General features: G+C 40.8%; 1 protein-coding gene across 3 annotated transcripts in view; it reads right to left on the minus strand.

Moving 5' to 3' along the window:
• Window positions 1-77: 77 nt before the first annotated feature.
• Window positions 78-19,167, minus strand: part of mcf2lb (mcf.2 cell line derived transforming sequence-like b) — a 30,072-nt gene continuing 10,982 nt past the window's right edge. Inside the window, exons 4-34 of one of the 3 annotated variants that reach the window (XM_014988245.2) lie at window positions 17,937-18,027; window positions 13,951-14,070; window positions 13,310-13,426; window positions 12,930-13,079; window positions 12,716-12,840; window positions 11,234-11,348; window positions 11,026-11,145; window positions 9,593-9,784; window positions 9,314-9,505; window positions 8,916-9,075; window positions 8,009-8,061; window positions 7,813-7,898; window positions 7,608-7,674; window positions 7,396-7,511; window positions 7,227-7,296; window positions 7,050-7,142; window positions 6,867-6,959; window positions 6,660-6,785; window positions 5,773-5,994; window positions 5,597-5,689; window positions 5,439-5,517; window positions 5,255-5,327; window positions 4,114-4,217; window positions 3,767-3,859; window positions 2,970-3,029; window positions 2,541-2,606; window positions 2,369-2,440; window positions 1,935-2,035; window positions 1,590-1,702; window positions 1,057-1,160; window positions 78-969 (exon numbers count right to left, since the gene is read on the minus strand). In XM_014988245.2, coding sequence (XP_014843731.2) covers window positions 926-969; window positions 1,057-1,160; window positions 1,590-1,702; window positions 1,935-2,035; window positions 2,369-2,440; window positions 2,541-2,606; window positions 2,970-3,029; window positions 3,767-3,859; window positions 4,114-4,217; window positions 5,255-5,327; window positions 5,439-5,517; window positions 5,597-5,689; window positions 5,773-5,994; window positions 6,660-6,785; window positions 6,867-6,959; window positions 7,050-7,142; window positions 7,227-7,296; window positions 7,396-7,511; window positions 7,608-7,674; window positions 7,813-7,898; window positions 8,009-8,061; window positions 8,916-9,075; window positions 9,314-9,505; window positions 9,593-9,784; window positions 11,026-11,145; window positions 11,234-11,348; window positions 12,716-12,840; window positions 12,930-13,079; window positions 13,310-13,426; window positions 13,951-14,070; window positions 17,937-18,027 — 3,310 coding nt within the window. In that variant the 3' untranslated portion in view covers window positions 78-925. Of the gene's footprint in view, window positions 973-1,056; window positions 1,161-1,571; window positions 1,703-1,934; window positions 2,036-2,368; window positions 2,441-2,540; window positions 2,607-2,969; window positions 3,030-3,766; window positions 3,860-4,113; window positions 4,218-5,254; window positions 5,328-5,438; window positions 5,518-5,596; window positions 5,690-5,772; window positions 5,995-6,659; window positions 6,786-6,866; window positions 6,960-7,049; window positions 7,143-7,226; window positions 7,297-7,395; window positions 7,512-7,607; window positions 7,675-7,812; window positions 7,899-8,008; window positions 8,062-8,915; window positions 9,076-9,313; window positions 9,506-9,592; window positions 9,785-11,025; window positions 11,146-11,233; window positions 11,349-12,715; window positions 12,841-12,929; window positions 13,080-13,309; window positions 13,427-13,950; window positions 14,071-17,936; window positions 18,028-19,167 lie in introns of those variants that run through there. The other 2 variants (XM_014988247.2, XM_014988249.2) reach the window with 2 other exon arrangements.

Below are 19,167 nucleotides of genomic sequence, written 5' to 3' on the forward strand. Positions count from 1 at the left end.
TGGCAACCAAGTACGGGATACTTTCAGTTTCATTTCCAGGGATTCTGCTGCTTTGCGTCAAAGAGAAACACAATCACTGGTTTGTAACAATTTGTTTATGTAAAAAAATTAGACAAGTCACCAGGTAGTGACGTCACCATACTTAGTGTACAATATAGCATTTTCATTAACAAATATCTCATGACAGACAGTTATTATTACATATTATCTACATTCAGAAAATGACCCCCTGCACAGGGAATAAGTTAGTACAGTGGTCTCTGGGTTTTTACACTGAGAAACATTTGTTGCATTAATGAAATTCACAAATAGGAGAAAATCCACAGACATTGGACATTTGAACCGGTTTCTACAGACAGGCTGACAATAGACAAACAGCAGACAGGTGGAAATACGGAAGAATTCATGAATATAAATGGGTGTGTTGCATTTAAATAAATACTGAGCTGACAAAAGGGAAACACACAACCTAAACAAGCTGCATGAATGTATTTCCCCCCCTTTTTTTAAAACCATCCGGTTAGAGCTGATGAACGTGAAGAAATATTTGTATTTTTTTGTAACTTTTCCTTGCTTGTGAAGTGATAAAAAAGATGCATTAACAGATCTCAGTCCTGCTGGTCCACTCATACATCTAAAACTGATCATAAAAAATGTCTGCTGCCAGATCACTTTACTACACAGTGGAGTTTTTTTCTCTAATGTTTACACCTCAACAAGCGTAACGGTGACAACGTTATGAGACCACGCGGCGTACGCGTTCAGTAAAAACAATGACAAACATACGACATTTTGTGCAAAATCCAGGAGTACTGATGTTGGCATTACAGCACAGACGCAGCCATGTGACGCTTGCATTCAGGAGGGCAGTTCCTTGACCGGAGAAGTGCAGAGGAGGTCAGGGTTTGACGTCTGGCGAGTTTGTTTAGGCCTCGCTGCAGCTGGAGGATGTGCTGAGGTTCCCACTGCCTTCTGTCGGAAACACAATAAAAACCTGAAGAGCGCTCTCCGAAGGAGCACATGTTTGGCTTTTTTTTAAAATGCGTGTTTAAATACCGGAGCTGCTGAGAGACTGACAAGACTTGGACTTCTCCATGAGGGTCATAAGATTAGCAGCGGCCATCCAGCCCTCCTTAGACGTGTTGAGGTTCCGCACAAACCTGCAAAAACCAACCATTGAAGCATCTGCAGCTTTTATTTTCTGTGTAAAATTTGGGAATCATTTGAGCTGATTTTATTGGTTGTAAAGAAAATAATAAAATCATCTGTGTGTAATTTTAACTTTTTGATGAAAATCACTAAAATAAATGACATTTTTAACATTATTCACATTTTTTCAGATCTCTGATTTGATCACAAATGGTCAGAACACAGACGGCAACAGCCAAAATTTTATATCTATGGACTAAATGAACTCGTGCACAATCAAAAATATTTAGCTTCCTCTGTAAATAATCTTCTTTTAAACTTAACTCCTACAGCAGTCAACTGAACCAACTCAGTTTATTTATAGATTGCTTAATCTCAAAGTGCTTAAAATAGAAGACGTTTCTCAACTTATGCGTTATTACCAGAAATGCTGCTCTCACCACTGTCCGTCGTCCCCCTCCTTCACCAGCTGCACCATGTCTCCACTCTTCACTAAAAGCTCGTCTGCAGCTCCGTTCTCGTAGTCTGCCATTACGGTGTATTTCCCAGCACACTACGCACAGTTAAACACAAGAGATAGATAAAAAAAAATAAAATAAATCAGCGACACTCATGAGCTCAAGAGTAATCGAATCTAACAGGAGGAATATCTCAGTGAATGGGTAGAAAAATCCCATATCTTGAGAACAATATATATTATATATATATATATATATATATATATATATATATATATATATATATATATATTAAATGGCTGAAATGATCCACAAAGAATGACCCACCAGCTTCTTGTGGTTTTCCTCTTCTGGATCAGAGTTAAGAGGCTCCTCGGCGCTGGAGTAGCCGTCGTGTTCATCCAGAGACAGGGAGGTCTTATTCCATCCTGATCAGAAAGACACAAACGTCTCTTTTAGTTCGAAAGCTAAAGCTGCTGCTCCGAAAAGAAAAAAAAAAAAAAAAACGGCACTAAACCCAGTAATCCAACTACGGCTTTATCATATCCACAGCTACAACCAAAAAAGTCTGGAAACTCCCGATGCCGGCATGCATGTTTAAAAGTCAAACAATGTGGGGAAAAAGTGTCAGGCAACCATTCCCGTCCCGTAAGTGTGTTGGGGTTTTTTTCTAAGTCTAAAAAGGAAAGAAAGGCTCCATGTGAAGGTGAAGGAGTGGGCCAAGAGACACAACCAACGTGAGCAAGCCAGTGCCAGGATACCTCTCCACTTTGTCTGTAAGAGACTAGAGGTGCTGAACCACCTGGCCCTGGTCATGTGGAGGGGAGGAGGACCTGAGGGACACGAGGTACAGCTGGTCACGCAGCCTGAGTTACCATGGCTGTCCTAAAGCATCGACCGGCATGGGCCAAGAAGAGAAGAAGAACAGAGTACCTTTGAAGCCAAAAGGCGTGGGATCACTCTGCCGTTTGGTGTTGTGGTCTGGGCTGGTGGGGGATCCTGCCGTCAAGGAAATGGAGAGAAAAAAAAACACACAGATGGTGAGGCATGATAGACATCAGCAGCAAGAAGGGAGAGCAAACAGCACAACTCTAATCCAACCTAAAGAGAACATAAAAACAGGCAGGTAAAGGTAAAACAAACAAACAAAAAAAAACACCAGTGAGGAAAGCAGAGGCTCAGCTTTGCACAAACAGGTGTTTCATCTACAGATACCTTTTTCATAGAGGATATAGGTAGGTACATTTACTGTACTGTACGTTAAAGAGCATTAAATTGCTTTACTCATCAGGTGAAAATATCTGCTGTGAAAAAGGCATTGTGGCTAACGGAGAGGAAATGGGGTCTAGAGCTGCTTGATACCTGAAGATGGGCAGATTATCATGGGGAATGTATAACATTTGTCATCAGTGCTTGTGGGCTCTGCGGACAGAAACGCACCTTTAGCAGGTATCCGTGATGAGAATTTTCTTTTTTTGCTTAATTAGTCCACAAAAGAATCAAAAGTGTCTCTTAGACCGCCTTCACACTGGATGAAGACCGCCATGTGATGTCCAGGTCCTTCAGGTTTGAAGGTCAAATTTAGAAAACCTTCATTTAATGTTATTTTAACTTGTGAGGCATCTGTACTGCCTACATCAGCCCCTCTGAGGAGGAAGAAACACCATCAGTAATTCCATCATCTTATCAGCAGAAATGATTTTAATAACCCATTAAGCTATAGCTCATGTATTTTTCTCCATCTCCTACCACTAAATATGATAAAAGGGCAGCTCTTTAACATCAACATGTGACATTTTGCTGAGAGGAGTCTTAACTTCCTTCAGACTCTCAAAAACCTGTAAATATGTGCAATTTGGATGTGTGTGCGCCTGTCGCCTGTTGTGAACCAGATAGTTCGGGGTAATGAAAATGTCGATGGATGATTTGTTTCATATACTTAGTAAGATACTTTATGTTGCCAGAAGTCTTGGTCTTATTCCAGTGTAAAGGCGGCTTTGGCGATTCATGTTGAGGACTATTCGCCTGTAGGAGGCGCACAAACCGTCAGGACTTTTAACATGATCACAAACACGTTTTCATCAACTAATTGGATTCTGATTGAACCAAAAGCAATATCGCTGTTTTGCATTGATCTCATATGATTGTTGAAAAGTTACCTTTCTGAGTTTTGAGGTTACTGAAGCCCTGTAAAGTAAATCGCTTTTTAGCCGCAGCAGCTCTGTCTGAGGTCGGGCTTGTCACTGCCTCGTCTGACCCCGCGAGGAAAAATCAACAAGAGGGAAAACCAGAAGGAGGGAAGGAAGGAAGAAGGTAAGTTGGGCAAGGGAGAAAATCATCGTAGAGGGAAGAAATGATTGGAAAACAAGCAGTTGTAACACGAATCAGTCAGAAAAAGGAAGTTAAAAGGAAGACTTAGTTTCCATTATACATGCCATACAAATGCAGCTCTGTTAGGAGAGAATATTCTAAACAGGAAGTGTATTTCATTGGTTTCCTGACTCACCTTTCACAGTGAGCTTTGGTGAACAAGTAGAGATGACGTCAGGGCTGCACGGCTCGGCCTTCTTCTCCTCTCCCTTTTTAACCTTCTGACTCGTCTTAAAAGGACTGAAGGTAGAAAGAAGAAAAGTCTCCGAGTTGACCTTTGAAGCTCAGAAGAAAAATTTGTTTGGCAACATTAAGCTAAAGGAAAAAAAAATCCACTTTTATCTTTGTCATATTTTTTTTTGGAAGGAAATTGCCTTAGGGAACGTTAAGAGCAGGGGTGAAAGTAAAGGGGTACGGTAGGGTACTGCATACCCCTAGAAGATTTGCAGTATTTGCAAGAGAGGGGAGCGGCTGTCTGCAGTAAAAAAAATCAATGGGTTCAACTGTGCAGCTGTGTTGCACCCACTAATTAGCCGTGACTGATTAGTTTTTCAAGAACAATCTAAAACACGACTTAATCAGTTAATAAATAACTTTTTTCTCATTTCATATTGTTTCTGAACTCTTCGTGCTTTGTTAGAGCAGCGGTGCAAAACGTCGGAAGGTTTTGAGTCGATCTCGGCATTAGGTGACAAACTGAACGCCGCCAGGAGGCTGAGACCCGCACGCCCTCCTCTGATTGGCTTATCAAAACGTTCGTAACTTTATTAAAGAACAACAACAAAAAAAGTCAACAAAACGTGTTCAAATTAATGACCCAACAAAAATAATAATCTCAGTAATTATTGTTTCAACAAGGTGTTGCACAATTCTGTGCGTTTCGGTTCCATTTCCAAAATAACGAGCAGAACAGGAGTTTAAAATTAACTAATCAACCACCGCTGATGGCAACCGCTATCAAGCCTGCAAACCTAATATCGTAATGGACTGAATGTTTTAAACGTAATCTGTGCTCGGCTCGAGGAGCGAGCGGTTGCCACAGCAACGGGTGCACTTAAACGGCATAGAGAGAGAGTAAAAACTAAAAACCACCGTAATTTGTTAAGAGAAGCTTCATAACACCAGAAAAGCTTTCAGAGATTAAACGAACTGGACCCAGTAAAACAAAGCTGGATAAATATTAAAAACTGCTGGAGAACTGAAGATTTGAGTCCATTCATTTAATGTGCATTAAATTAAGAAAGAGAATAAATGCGATGGACGGGAACAAAACTTACCTGAGACTCACAGTTCCGGTTGGCAGCGGGGGAAACTGAAACACTTGGTCTGGCGCCCTCTGCTGGCTGGCTTCTGAAAGACAACACAAAGGAATAAAAACAGCAGACGTTCAGGAGATTTACAGGTTTGAGTGCTTGTGTTTCTGAACAAATATTGAATGTCGTAACAGCGTTCTAGCTGCACCTCTGCAGGCCTCCAGTTGGGTTGTGAGAACCTTCCTGATCTCATTCACCCATGTGGTTTTTACCTCAGCAGTTGGCGCCTGAAAAAACACCACAAATTGAATTCAACTAGAAACTGCTTCATGCAAGCAGATCTCAACGGAGGATTCATTTACTCACCTGAACAATATAAACCTCCTCTCTGGAGCTGGACCAGATTTCAAACTTCTTGTTGTCTCCCTTTGCATTCTCAGTGAACCCCACTGCATTCATCTGTGTGGAAGGTTCACATAAACCCACAATAATCGATCACTGAAACAGACGAGACATATGCACGGTTTGGAGGAGCAACTCACACTAAGTGACTGTTTGAAGCTGTACGAGGGAGCCTTCTCGTAGCCCTCTCCGTTCTCCTCCCTCCTCTTGCAGAAGAGCAGAGCCTTCTCGTGGAGGAACAGGTGTCTCTGCATGGGCTTGAAACGAGCCAGGTCTTTAACTTTGGCGTGACCTTTCTTGTGCTCAGTCCAAACACTGAATGAGCCCTGCATGAGGAGCTTTCCTAGTTCACTCATATTACCCTGAGAAAGAAAGGAAGGAAGACACAAATGATCTACAATGTACACAGCATATCCTTAGAGATAATCATTTCATTCAAGGGTGACCAAAGGGCGGTCTGGGGGCCGTTTGCTGACCCTGGACTGATTTTGTGTCCCGACTGAAACAAATCTGTCCCACCAGGAGATTGATGCAGATGGAGGCTCCCCCCCCCCCCCCCCACAATTAGGACTAAACTCTGATTCACAAAATAAAATCTTCTCACAAAAAAAGTTAGATACAAAATAAAGTATTCATCTTTTAATAGTGAAGCTTCCTCCTTTTCCTTTAATTTCATATTATACAAACACATCTATGAACTTATCCACTTTAGCAGACGTTAGTACACCAAATCTGCGTTTACTTACATTATTAAAACTTTTTCAAATAAAGAACAACCTTAATGATGCTTTCATTGCTGGGAATAGAGACAATCTCCTTATTGCCTTTCCTTGAACGAGGAGAACATGTGATGTTATGAAGTTTTGCACCTACAATAATTTACACATTCCATTCCTCCACAAACAAAAAAGAAAAAGAAAAAAAATCTGAGTGTGTACGTTTGAGTTGACGATTTTGGCTCATTTTGTAAAAAGTTTGGACACCCCCGACTAAATGCTTAACACGGCTAACTGTTAAGTTATTTCACCTCAAACCCTGTGATGGCGATGAGGTGCATGGAGTCGTTGACGGCCTTGAGGATGCCCAGGATGGAGGTCAGCGCCTCCTGCAGGTCATCTGCTCCATCGCAGCCCTTACTGTACTTCAGCATTTCCTGCAGTCAGAAACGCACGAGCTCAGAGCTGCGACACAGAGACGCGCGTCCGTTTCCAAAGAGACAAAAACACAGCCTTACTTTCAGCAGCAGCTGATATTTGGTTATTCTCTGAACTGGCTTCAGCAGATATGAATCTAAACCCAGCTTGTGTTCAAGCTTCTTCTGACATTCCTGAAAGAAGGAAACGTGTAAAAAAAAGGCGTTACCGGATGGGTCATGAGCGGTTCTGGTTTGTGCAGCGGGAGGTGAGGTTAAATTTACCTGGAAGAAGGCGCAGTCTGAGCACTGCCTCCAGAGGCTCTCAGACCGAGGTTTATTGTGACAGTACTTCTCGTAGATCTGCAGGTCAGTCATCTGAGGAAATAATAAAAAATACAGAATTAAATGTGCATGATAAAAAAAAAAAATCGCATTCAGATAATTTTTGATTTAACTTACCCTCTCCAAAAAGCATCTTCCCACTAACTCTGGGCAGTCTGTGTAAAGCTCCAACTCCCTCAGAAAGGTTCTGCAGCACAACATTTGTTTTTAAATTATTAAACGCACAGAAGACACACGCGAGTATAAAAACATAACACGGTGTTGCAGACGGGTGGTGCTCATCTACCTTTTGTGAAAATGGTAAATCTCTGGCATGTTGCCAAACAGAACCTCCTTTTTGTTCTGCAAAGGCGCAGGGATGAGGTGAGACATGGCTGGATTGTCCATCTCAGAGGCATAACCCTGTAATCACACCAAGAATAAATAAAGCACACAATAAAACCACAACACGAATAAAAAAAAAAAACCGAGGAAGTTCCCCTTGGTTTAGACAAACACCTGCAGCACACAGAGCAGCTCCTCCACATAGGCCCTCTCGGTCTCCAGCAGCTCGTTCATTACATGTCTGCAGACAGGACAAACAAGCGGAAACAGAGCTCAAACGAAAGCGACTCCACTGATAGCAGATAATGAGATAATGGTTTTTCCACCGAGGACATCTGCTGCGTGATTTGATTAAAGATGAAAAGAGCTGAACTCTCACCGCCGGAGCACCGCCAGGTTCTCCTCCTCCTCCGACTGGGACGCGTGTCTGCTGCCACCGTCTTCATTCTGCAGCTGGCCGTTCTTCTGGAAAGCAAAAAGCGATGAAACGGTTCAGAAGACGTGGGAACGTTTCGCACGTCAGCAGGCGAATGAAGCAGCAGCAGCAGCACCAGCAGCGGCACCGGGTCGCTTACTTTTTCACAGCCGAGTTTGGACTCCGAATTTTTTTCCAGGTGTGCTTTGTGCGCTGTGTGATAAAAAGAAAGTGTTAACATTAATAAAAATAAATGTGTAAAAAAACAAATCTGTTTATTAAAATGAACATTTCATTGGATGACACAATTTGGTACAAGATCTGGTGCAACACATTCGGTTGCTATTAGACATTTATTTGAAAAATGTCAAACCATTAAAAATTCAGCACTGCTGCCTACAAACGGCAGAAAAGCTACTAAGCTATATTTTACTAAACTCGGGAGGCTGTGTGGATTATTTTGTTGACATAAATTCAATTTAAAATATCTGGGAAAATCCACCAGCGCTGCTTATCCAACCTGACTAAACCCAAGAGGAAAGTAAAGAAAAACACGTCTGCCAAGCCTGGAGGCTGTAATTTCTACTTAAACATGGATACGAACATTTATGACGTTATTTTTTTTTGTTAAATTTCTAAGGTCTCCTAATGTTTTTATTTTGTAATTTCTTTGTGAATGTTTCTAACTTATTTCTTTTTATTTCAGAATATATTTTATTTATTTCATTTTATTGAGATTTTAATTTGATCTCAATGCCTTTTACCTTTTCATTTAGCTTTCAGCGCTATTTCACATACTACTTGTCTACCACAATGGCTGGTTGATTGATTCATTTTATATGCATGGGTGTAGGTACTATTTTTGATCAATTAGTGAACATCTGTACAAAAGATTATTAATCCCAATAAGTTTTCCTGGTTAAATAAAGGTTAAAAAGTAGAAAATTGCAGCCCAGCATGGAGAGTTTTAATTACTTAAAAAAATGCACTTTTTAATTCTTGCAGAAATGAAATAGTTAATTGAGCAGTGAAGCGTGAAGTCGGACTGATGCAGTGTGGCGGCTCACCGGGAGAGCTGAGCGGTGATTTGATGAAGGCTTCTGGTCTGGGAGCCACTGGCTGCACCGGCCTGGTTTGTTTGGCTGCCAGCTTCTTGAGGCTGATCTTCCGCTTGTCAAACATCTCCTGCATGGACGTTTGCTTTTGGTAAACTTTCTCCACTTGCTCCTGCCACGCCAAAAAAAAAAAAAAAAATCCAATGCCGTTTGAGTAACATTTCAATCGACGGGTGTAGTTTTCATCTGCTGGTCAGCCCATAAGCAGCGATGCAGCCGTGAGCCCATGAAGTGCGACCTCACCGCTCTCTGACGTTAGACACACGACGACAATGGAGTCACATTGTTTAGCTTAACTGCGTCTAGCTGTTATAATATTCCTGTGACATTTAAATGCCTGGTTTTCTAACCCTGAACTGCTGGCTCAGCACTTCCTCGTACTCCTTCCAGATGGCGTCGAGCTCAGTCAGCTGATTCTGACCAGCGTTGTCTAGGTAACGCTCCAACTCCTGCAAGGCCAGCTCGGCCCCCTCGTGGGACTGGCACTTGTCTACTGGCTGAGAGGCCAGCAGGTAGATGCCATCGTCGACCCATTTGGATGCCTAGACGGGGCAGACAAGCAGGGGAGAAACTGCAGAGCGGTAACAGACCGAAGGCGCTCGGACTCGGGTGTTTGTGCGTTTTCTCACCCTCTCCAGCCGACGGTGCAGCTCCATGGCTCTCAGCAGGTAGTCCTTCTTGGTGCTGAGGCTGCAGCTCAGGCTCTCGCTGACGGCTCTCAGCTCGCTGCATTTGGGCTGGATGGAGTCCTCGGCGTAGTGGGACTTCTGGATGAGCTCGTCGCCCTCACGAGACAGCGCCGAGGCTCTGTTCAGAACCTCCTGCAGGACAGCAAAGAGAGCACGTCGGCCCAATTCACGACGGACTGAATTCCAATTACGAGTTTCTTACAAGCTTACAGCAAGTTTGTTTGAGGGAAAAGAAAGTAATGCAGGACTTTGACAAAGTTTAAATAATCTCTAACTCTTAATTCCAGAAAGTTCAAACAACTTTTTAAATATTTTTGTCGTTAAACCAATGAAAACACCTTAAATAACACTGTTTGATGAATAAAATAGCATTTTAGCGTCACCAAGGTGGTACTCAAACATGGCAAACCGAGGATGATCAACTGAACTTTTGACTTTCGCTTCTTTATCTTTAATTTAAGTCCAGTTCTGGTATCTGACCAAGGCAGCATGTTGTGAAAAAACTACTGTAAATGGACATTATCTTTCAGGTATACAACCAGAGAGCTGCATCAGCCTTCAGCTGATTTTCTATGATTTGCCAAATTGTCACATAGTAACTCCTTACGAGTCATGTTGCAATGCTAAAATACTAAAATGCTGAAATGTGTCAAACAGTGTTATTTCTGTCATGGTTTATAGATTCAACTAGATGAATGTGGCAAAAACTGCATTTGTGACAGTTCTTATAATAACAAATGACAAAACAGATTCTTTATTATGTTGTTTGTAGCTGGATGTCATTTACCATTTAAGTAAGGAGTATTTTTTTTGCCTCAATTATTAATGTTTTAGAATGAAGAGGCTGAGCAAACAAAAACATCGGATCGAGAACATTTAAAATGTAATAAGAAGGTTTTACAATGTATGCCAACGTTTATGTTAAGATACAATATGTATTTATTCAAAAAAAAAAAGTTTAAATAGAGCTGCACAATATATATGGATAACAATCAGCACTGCAATCTCTAGGTGTGCAAAACAGAAACAACAAAGGAGAATTTGGATGCAAAATAAGATAGAATATTTGAAGTGCCCCATATCTGATGCTAAAGCTCCGGGAGTGAGCTGGTACACCGTCAGGCCTGCCTAATAAAGACATTAATCATATAAAGTTGTCCTGTTAAAGCACTAGAGAGGCTAAATGTAATTTGTTAATTTTGTGTTCCAATAAAGGACATAAATGTCTCGTCAGCAATAGCAGACGGTGAGCTTAAAACAAAACAAAACATAATTTTCGCAACATTAAGCAGTCAGTGTCGATAAAAAAATGAAACGCAACACGGTTCCCACATGCACTGGTTAAACAAACTGTTGGACATTTAGTGACTCACACAGACTCGCTCTTCAAAGGAGGTGAGCTCACAGAAGATGTGGTCGGCGTGAGCGGGGCTGATCCCGACCTCGGAGAAGGTCACCAGCTTCTCCGACAGGTTGTCGAGCAGACCTCTGACCTGCAACAAAACGCCGTCGTTTCAGTCATCGTGTTAAAAAAAAAAAAAAAAAAGGATTAGGTTTACTAAAAGAGCTTGGTCAGCTCACCTCTCTGTAGTTGTGCTCAAAGTGTCGCAGTTGCAAACACTGCTCCAGTTTGGTCTGATGCCTCACCCAGAACTCGTCAAAAGCCCTTTCCGTCTCGTCCAGCTGAGACAGCAGTCTGAATAATTAAAGCAGTCAATTGATAATTGGAGAAAAAATATGATTAAATAGAAAATATAATGGGCTTGCATTTTTTTGTGTGATAGTCCTTGTCTATATCTGAATATGCAGGTTATCTGGAGATCAAACCTGCTGATAGGAGAAAATGATCTGCTCTCATATCTCCTGATAAAAGCAAACAAATCAAATTTGACATAAAAAGAAAAATACATGTGTTAGAGATTTTTTGGTATCATCATTTTGTTATTACTTTAGTTCATATTCAGTCTAATGTTAATCAATAGTTAATTAACATTCAGTATTATTGTGATTTTCAGTTTAAAGTGTTCTCTTCCTTCTGTGTGTATAAACTGATGGAGGCCACATCTACCTGTTCGTCTTCATGTGAAACAGTTATCTGTGTGTTTCCCAGACCTTAAATTATGTTTCCACAGGTGCCTCCTTATCAACCGGAATACTCCCTATTTTAGAAACTGTCTGTGTGCAGTCGTATTTTGTCTCTGCTGTCTTCCTTACCTAAACTCCTTCTTTTTGCTTGATAATAAAAGACAAGCTGTAACCAAAGGTCTTCAGAACGCTCAGTGAACGGCTCGGAGGAGCAGTTTGCTGAGACTTCTCCTTTTGCAAAAGCTTGGTCATAAAATTCATATATGTTGTCTGTGGTTCTTTTAATGAAGGTTCGAGGAAAATACCCATCAACATGTTTACTCTACTGTCTTTAATCTGTAAATTAGTCACTTCATAACATAACGTATTTAATCAGTGAAAACGATTTTTAACACCAAAACAGGATAAATGTAATATGAAAGATAGACATAGCCGATTTGAGATGTTTGTGTATCTTTAACTTGCATTCTTGAGACTGACCACCAGAGGGCCCCACTGAGGCAGACTGTAGCTCCAGTCAAATTTTAAGTTCTGGTCAGTAAAACAAAATGTGGAGCCCTGCAGGATCAAACCCTTTTTCTTGAATTTAATGTGATATTCTAATTAGCAAGAAACTACATTTCAGTCTCCCATGAGATGTAAACCCTCGTCATCTAAATGAACACAAATAAATGTTAATAACTATGCAGGTAACAAATCTGCAACATATTTGACCCACATAAAAAAAAAAAAAAGATTGGAATAAAATAACTTTTTAAAGTTAATTTATTGTTTGGGTCTGCTTTTTTCAGTACGAAACATTATATTACAATGACATGTTTATGTTACAATTCTTCTCACTTGATTTTTAAGGACATGAATAGCGTGAATAGTTACATTCTAACTTTTACTTCATTTTCTACTTGTTTGAATCTTTTTTGCAAGAAACTGTCCAAACTGGGTTTGGATTTTGGTGGCTAAGCTAGGAGTGTGTCTGACCTTTGAACTGTTGCAAGGTTTTCCAGTTCGTCCTGGTTCATGTTGTGGTCAGGGTCTCTCATTACAGGTTCATTGATGCTCTCCAGCAGCCTGCTGCCTTGGTCCAGAGCAACCAGTATGTCCTCCTGGATAAACACAGAGACACGGGACAGCATTTATCAGCCAGAGTAAACGGGGGAGCAGGAGACGACGTGTGTGTTAGAAAGCGGGATACCTTCATTTTGTCCCTCTTGCTGGTGTGTGTGCTAAGCAGGACGGTCGTCGTCTGAATTTCATTTGGGAGTTCGGTTTCTGCCAGCTCCGTCCCAAATGACTGCAGGGTCTGCGCTGTTCTCTTCACCATCAGTGCAAATCCCTCAATGGCCTGGAGCAAGTAATCGGGAGTTTCAGCGTAGATTCTCATCGTCTTTTTTTTTTTTTTTTTTTTTTTCTGATTTCACTGACGAAAACCTTTTTATTTGCTTGAGCCTATGAGTAAATCAACTCTGAAGTATGTCATCACCATCCTTGTGTTTATGCATACTCGTATGCAGCACTCTATTCTTTTGTTTGTCATGGACATTGAGAGCGTTACGGCTGTGAGTGTTTTCATACAGTTCGATGCGAGATCCACTTCTCGTGGCAGTAGTCCTGCATTCCTCCGAGTTCCCGCGTCAGCTGGGTGCGGTCGATGTAGGAGTGCAGCTCACTCACAGAGCTCAGCATGATCACCTGAGGAGAAAGTATCCCATCACACACACACACACACACCGATGTGAAAACACCGGCCTCGTCGTGTTACATGAATATCTAGCTCACAAATATCTGTGTCAAATCTACTGTTTCATTCACGTCTGGAATAGGAAGTGATTTAATTACAGCTCAAAACGGAAAGTAGAGCAACAGGCTTGTATGAGATTAGTTCAGCTGTGTTTAGTTTTTTTGTAAAACATGCCCTTGTTTCTGTGTCCAAAGTCGTACATTTTAAACTCATCAATTCATCCAGTAATTCTGGACTTTTTCTGCTCCAGCTTATTACAGATAATTGTAAAGGTCTTTCCAGAATATTGATACATTTACTCCTGTTTTATTCTTTTTTTTTTTTTTCTTTTTGGACAGTAGAGACTTTTTCAAAAGTCTGCATAAATCAAATGTTAGCTCTCATTTGTGGTTTTACTGTTAAAAGTCATGTAGAAAAGACTAAGTACACACAGAACTCGGAGCATTCGGTGACTGGAAAAACTGGCTACACCCACCGGCACCTTCATCTTGAACTCATCCTTGTTGAACTTAAAGAGGATGTCTGAGAGCGTCCTCTGCAGCAGGGTGGTGGGCCGCAGAACCAGGACCAGCTGGAGGTTCCCGGGGAAGGAGCCCTGAAATTACATTGTTAGATCTGAATCAGATTAAAATTATCATTTACAGAAGATTCTACTGAAATTTCAGGATAATTTCAGCAGTTTTGACAATTTTCACAAATCACGAGACATATAAAGGCTGAATTTTGTTTCCAATGATGCTTTTATGACTTCAAGATTAAATTGGATCACTTTATTGAACCAGGTAAGCTATTAAGAACAAGTTCTTATTGACAATAAAAACATCAAAAATCTTTAATCACTTAAGAGTTATGAGGACAGAGCGTTCATGCACCAAAAACAACACTTTTAAAGCGTTGGTTATAATCTGTGGCACAAACAAAACAGTTATGATTATCAGTTCTGTGCTTTGCATCAAAATTAAATCCAGCTTAAGAAGCCTGGATCAGCTAACTATGCTAAATGTGCATTTATTTCTTCATGAGTTGGAAAGAAAAAAAGTTTTGATGCGGCAAATTAAAGAAACAGAAGATGTTCGAAATGTAAAACATAATTTTTTCTTCATACATTTTTTTTCTCTCTTTCTTTCTTTTTTGACTGTGGATTATGACATAGAAACATTATAATACTTTTCATATATTTATCTTTATATAATTGATAACACAAAACTCTGTTTTTTTCCTGTACTTGTATAACAGTGCAGACATAATCCACCTCCACCAACACATCTATTTTCAGAATAGATGCTGCTGCCTCTGCAATCACTTTCTTCCTGTCTCTGTTTTAGCTACTATTTGAAACTATTTCTCAGAGCTTCAACATGGAGCGATATGAAGGGAGGGGTGAGGAATGTAACTTAAGTATCTTTTCATATCTGCTTAGACCAGCAGTGTCAAACTTGGGCCATATCAAAAATCTGAATGTTCTTAAAGGGCCGGTTGTGCCAGAATATATTGATAAAAACCAATTAAACTGTTAAAATATCAATAAATAGCTCTTCCTTCAGGATTTTGTGATTGTTTTAGTGTTTTTTTGCAATCAAAATTTGAGATTTTGTAGTGCCAGTTCAGAAATGTTTGTAAGGAAATTGTACGATATTTGCGCTACTGCATGATGTTAAATGTGACTTTTTAATTACTCATCATATCAATTACGAACTATAACTTGACATCAAGTACAGCTGAGGCAGCAGTCAGTTAAACTCGATTAATGTTTCTGACCAATTTTGAGAGAAATCTGCAGTAAAATCAGAAAAAAAATGTGGAGATCTGTTGATTTTGTGTAAATTTTGCAGATTTGCAAAAAACTGGCAGGACTTATTGATGTAATTTGGAGTCTAGTGGGCCACATAAAAAGCTACGGTGGGCCAGATTTGGCCCCCGGGCCTTGAGTTTGACACATGTGACTCAGACATTTAATGTTTTTCATCCAATCTTTGTTCCCTTCTTATAATTTGTAAAATAAATTTAAAAAAGCCTCATAATATTCTCATTACAAACCCAACTCTTTATGGATAAAAAAAACCTGTTTCTCTAAATGTTTTCAGCACATTCAAATAAAACATATTCATCATGCTGTGTTTCCACTCAGCTAAGCCAGTGAACCAAGTAAAAACACCAATTAAAATGTCACGACTGACTCCCAGTGACAGACTGCTGTGGAAGCGGCTGGATGGCAGCGAAGGCCAGACGCTCGTCTCCCTTCCTGAGGCTGTGCTTCCGTTAAAGTGGCCCTAATTAGCCAATGACCTAAAAGCACGGCTCGGCAGATTGGCCCCCGTACTTGAACGGGCTGGAAACGCTGACCTAAGCAGACGTGACGGCAAATTCGTTGTTGATATGAACCTCATGGGAAAACCTCTCGTGGCTGAATTAATAAATCAACTCAGGGTTCGTCCTTGCCGGGGGGCTGGAGGGAGGATGATGAAGGCACAGAAAGTGGATGTTCACGGATGAAGAGTACAGACTGTGGGATATGCAAATGTTTTTAAATTACTTTGCAGCAGAACAAAGAATGGCCTCTCTCTCAGAGTGTTTATGATTAATGGCGGTGTCGGACATTTTACTGAATAATTGGCATGTCAAGCAAGTCTGTCAAGGTTTTTTTTATTTTATTTTAATGAAATCTATTTAGCAAAAGAACCATATCTTTAGTAGATATAATTAACGTGCAACATAAGTTCATTTTTATCAGACGTTTACTTTAGGTTTAAAATTTTAACTAAAGAAATACCCATACTAGTACCTTCAAAGCAACCAAAAATACATAATTAGACTTTTTTGACGAACAGAAAAATGTACATGATTTCTTGGAGTGTGTTGACGCTTTTCAATCTAAGAACTTTTTTCTCTATGGATCTGCAATAAGAATGGCCTCTTATTGCCATTCTTATTGTTGGCAATAAGAGGCTGCACCCAAGCAGCCGTGCTGCTTGGGTGCAGCACGGCTACACCCAAGCAGCGTGTAGCCGTGCTGCTTGGGTCCGATCGCTGCCCTCTCCAACGGTCACAGCTTCGTAGCTCTTGGTTCTTTGTTCGGTGGCAGACAAAAGCAAGACACAAACAAACAAACCTCCAAGAAGAGCTAGCTTAATGATGAACATCGGGGACCAGCAGCGCAACTGAAGGCCTAATTGAAACCAGTCCATAAACGCATTACTGTGAGGTCTGTATGAAACAAACATGTCTACATGCACAGATGAGAAACCGAAGCCCTTAAAAGATAATTTTGTCAGCAGGAGAAAAAGCTCATTACCTCACACAGATCCTCACAAGCACAGAGAGGCTGAAGAACCTCTCCAGCTTTCATCATCTCGCATTTAGCAGCTCAGCTGAATCATCTGAAGCAGGACATTGTTGCAGGGCTGACTGAAGGCCCTCTATTAAAGTCTTCCAACCTGTATAAATCTGCCCTGTGGGATTAATAATGGCTTAATAAAATTGAAAATGACTGAGCGAGTCTGCCACGGGTCCATAAACAGTGGGTGGGGGCATTCAACTCTGATTCTCCTTATAGCGCATTTAATCCTTTTTTTTTTTTTTTTAACCCAATGTGTGATTCACTGACCTGAAGATCGGCTCAACACGAAGCATGAAGAAAGCAGCTTCTTAAAATTAAATTAGCACAGGTTTTAATCCTTTTTTCTTTGCCGGTTTTGTTTTTAGCAGGACGGGTCTGTGATACGTCGGGGGAGTAATAAAAGCTTCACTGTGTTCATAAACACAAAGCTGCTCCCTGTCATTAGAGTTTTAAACCACACTGCTAATCAACAGTTCGTTGTTTATACCAAAACAAATGCTGGCTTTATAAGAAGCTGATACGTGAGAACAAAGAGTTAAGCCAAACAGTGAATTGTGTGAGATTTTTTATTTTTTTTATTAGTAGAAACATCCAGCGATTGGCTGTGATGCTGAAGGGAAAGTTGCACAACATTCAGAGTAATTTATATCTTTAGTTTAGGGTTGCTACGGTTTTCTCATTTAGAGAAAAAGCTCAGTGCAGACAGTGGACACAAATGGACAAATGTTAATAATAACTAATATTATCAGATTTATTTAAAATGTATACTCTCCAGTGTCCATGTAAATATTGCAATTCTCTTCAATAAACACTAAAAATAAAGTTAAAATAAAGTTGTAGCAATGTGGATGAATTTCGCCTGCAGCTTTGGAAGCACATCATGGCTGCAACAGGAGCCCATTGAAGGAAGTGATCACACTCCTGCTGACCCTCCAGGGTGGAAGTGATATTTGAGGTGAAACTGTGGCGGAAACACGATCGTTCTCCTACAAACTCTCTGTGACATAACAGATACCTTCCACCCCTGGGAGTGAAGTGTGTCATTGTGCGGATCTCTTTCTCAGACGGTTAAATATCCATTTCTTACCGTTTCTGCAGACGCTCAGACACAAAGACAAACTCACCGCAATACGAAGCAGAGTCCCCTTGACAGCCGCCCATCGGTCCTGCCTGCGATCGATCACCAAGATGAAACCCACGTCTGTCGATGACAAGCTGCAACAAAAACAGAGAACAATGTTCAACACAAAGCAGCAGCGATCAGATTGGTCCAGATAGAGGGCTCGTCGTTGAGGAACCCTCTATCACACGTCCTTTTAAAGCACAGCTCAAAGAAGCAAAAACAAATAAAACATACATATTGTTTTCCCCGTGTGGCATAAAAAACAAATCCAAATGCCTGCTGACAGCACCGCTGCTTTGTTGTGCTGCTCCTTATCTCCTCAGACAGCCGGTGCGGTCCATAAAGAGAGCTGCTCTGAAGCTTCTCCAGATCTCTTGGCCATCAGCCGTAAGCATTCGCATTCCCCGCCTCCCCCCCCGGTGCCTCCCACCTCTTCCCTCCTACACAGCCGCCCCACGCTTTCGAGAAGGAAGGGAGAGGAACGCGTCGTCCACGCAGGCGAGATCCAGCAGCAGAACTCGCAGCATGGTTTGAAAGCAAAGATGCAGGATCAGCAAAAGTGCACACAAGCCTCCTGGCACTTTCGTCAGCCTCCATGTAGGCATGGCTTCCAGTATTATTTGGTTACATTCATCAATCTCAAGCTACAGACTAAACTACCAGGTTGAAAGAGTTTAAACAAAAGGCTAGGTAAGAGAGATCCGCTCTCTTACCATTATTCTCCATTATTTATGGAGAATAATGCTTTGGACCATGAAAGATTTAAGCATATGCACCGCCCATATTGCCTTATTGAACTGTCCAATGAGAGATCAGGAGACGCAAGACTTAAGCCAATCAGAGCGATGCAAGTAAACAACAGACAGCTACAGTAGCCATTTAGGAGAGAGTGATAGATGTAGGAGGGCAAATAATCCTCAGAACTCAGTTAATGAGTTAACTCTCAGTTAAGACCATTTATATTAAAAATATTGACGTGATTAAAAAATTATTAAGGGAAAGAAAAGAAAAACTATTGTAACAAAAGATGTTATTTAAGGAAGGAGAATCCTTCCAGGGGAGAAGCAGTGCCTCAGTTTCCGTCCCGGACGAGATTCTTCTATTTGACATGTTTTGACGTTTATAGTATAAACATGCATTTTAACTTAAACAATTTCATTATTTTGCTTTGTTTCTGAAAAGGACCTCAAGAAGCTATTGTTGCATTACCCCCGTCCCAGTTTTTGAAACGA

Source organism: Poecilia mexicana, unplaced genomic scaffold (assembly GCF_051168715.1).
Source record: "Poecilia mexicana isolate PSO_F unplaced genomic scaffold, ASM5116871v1 scaffold_2, whole genome shotgun sequence".
Lineage (NCBI taxonomy): Eukaryota > Metazoa > Chordata > Actinopteri > Cyprinodontiformes > Poeciliidae > Poecilia > Poecilia mexicana.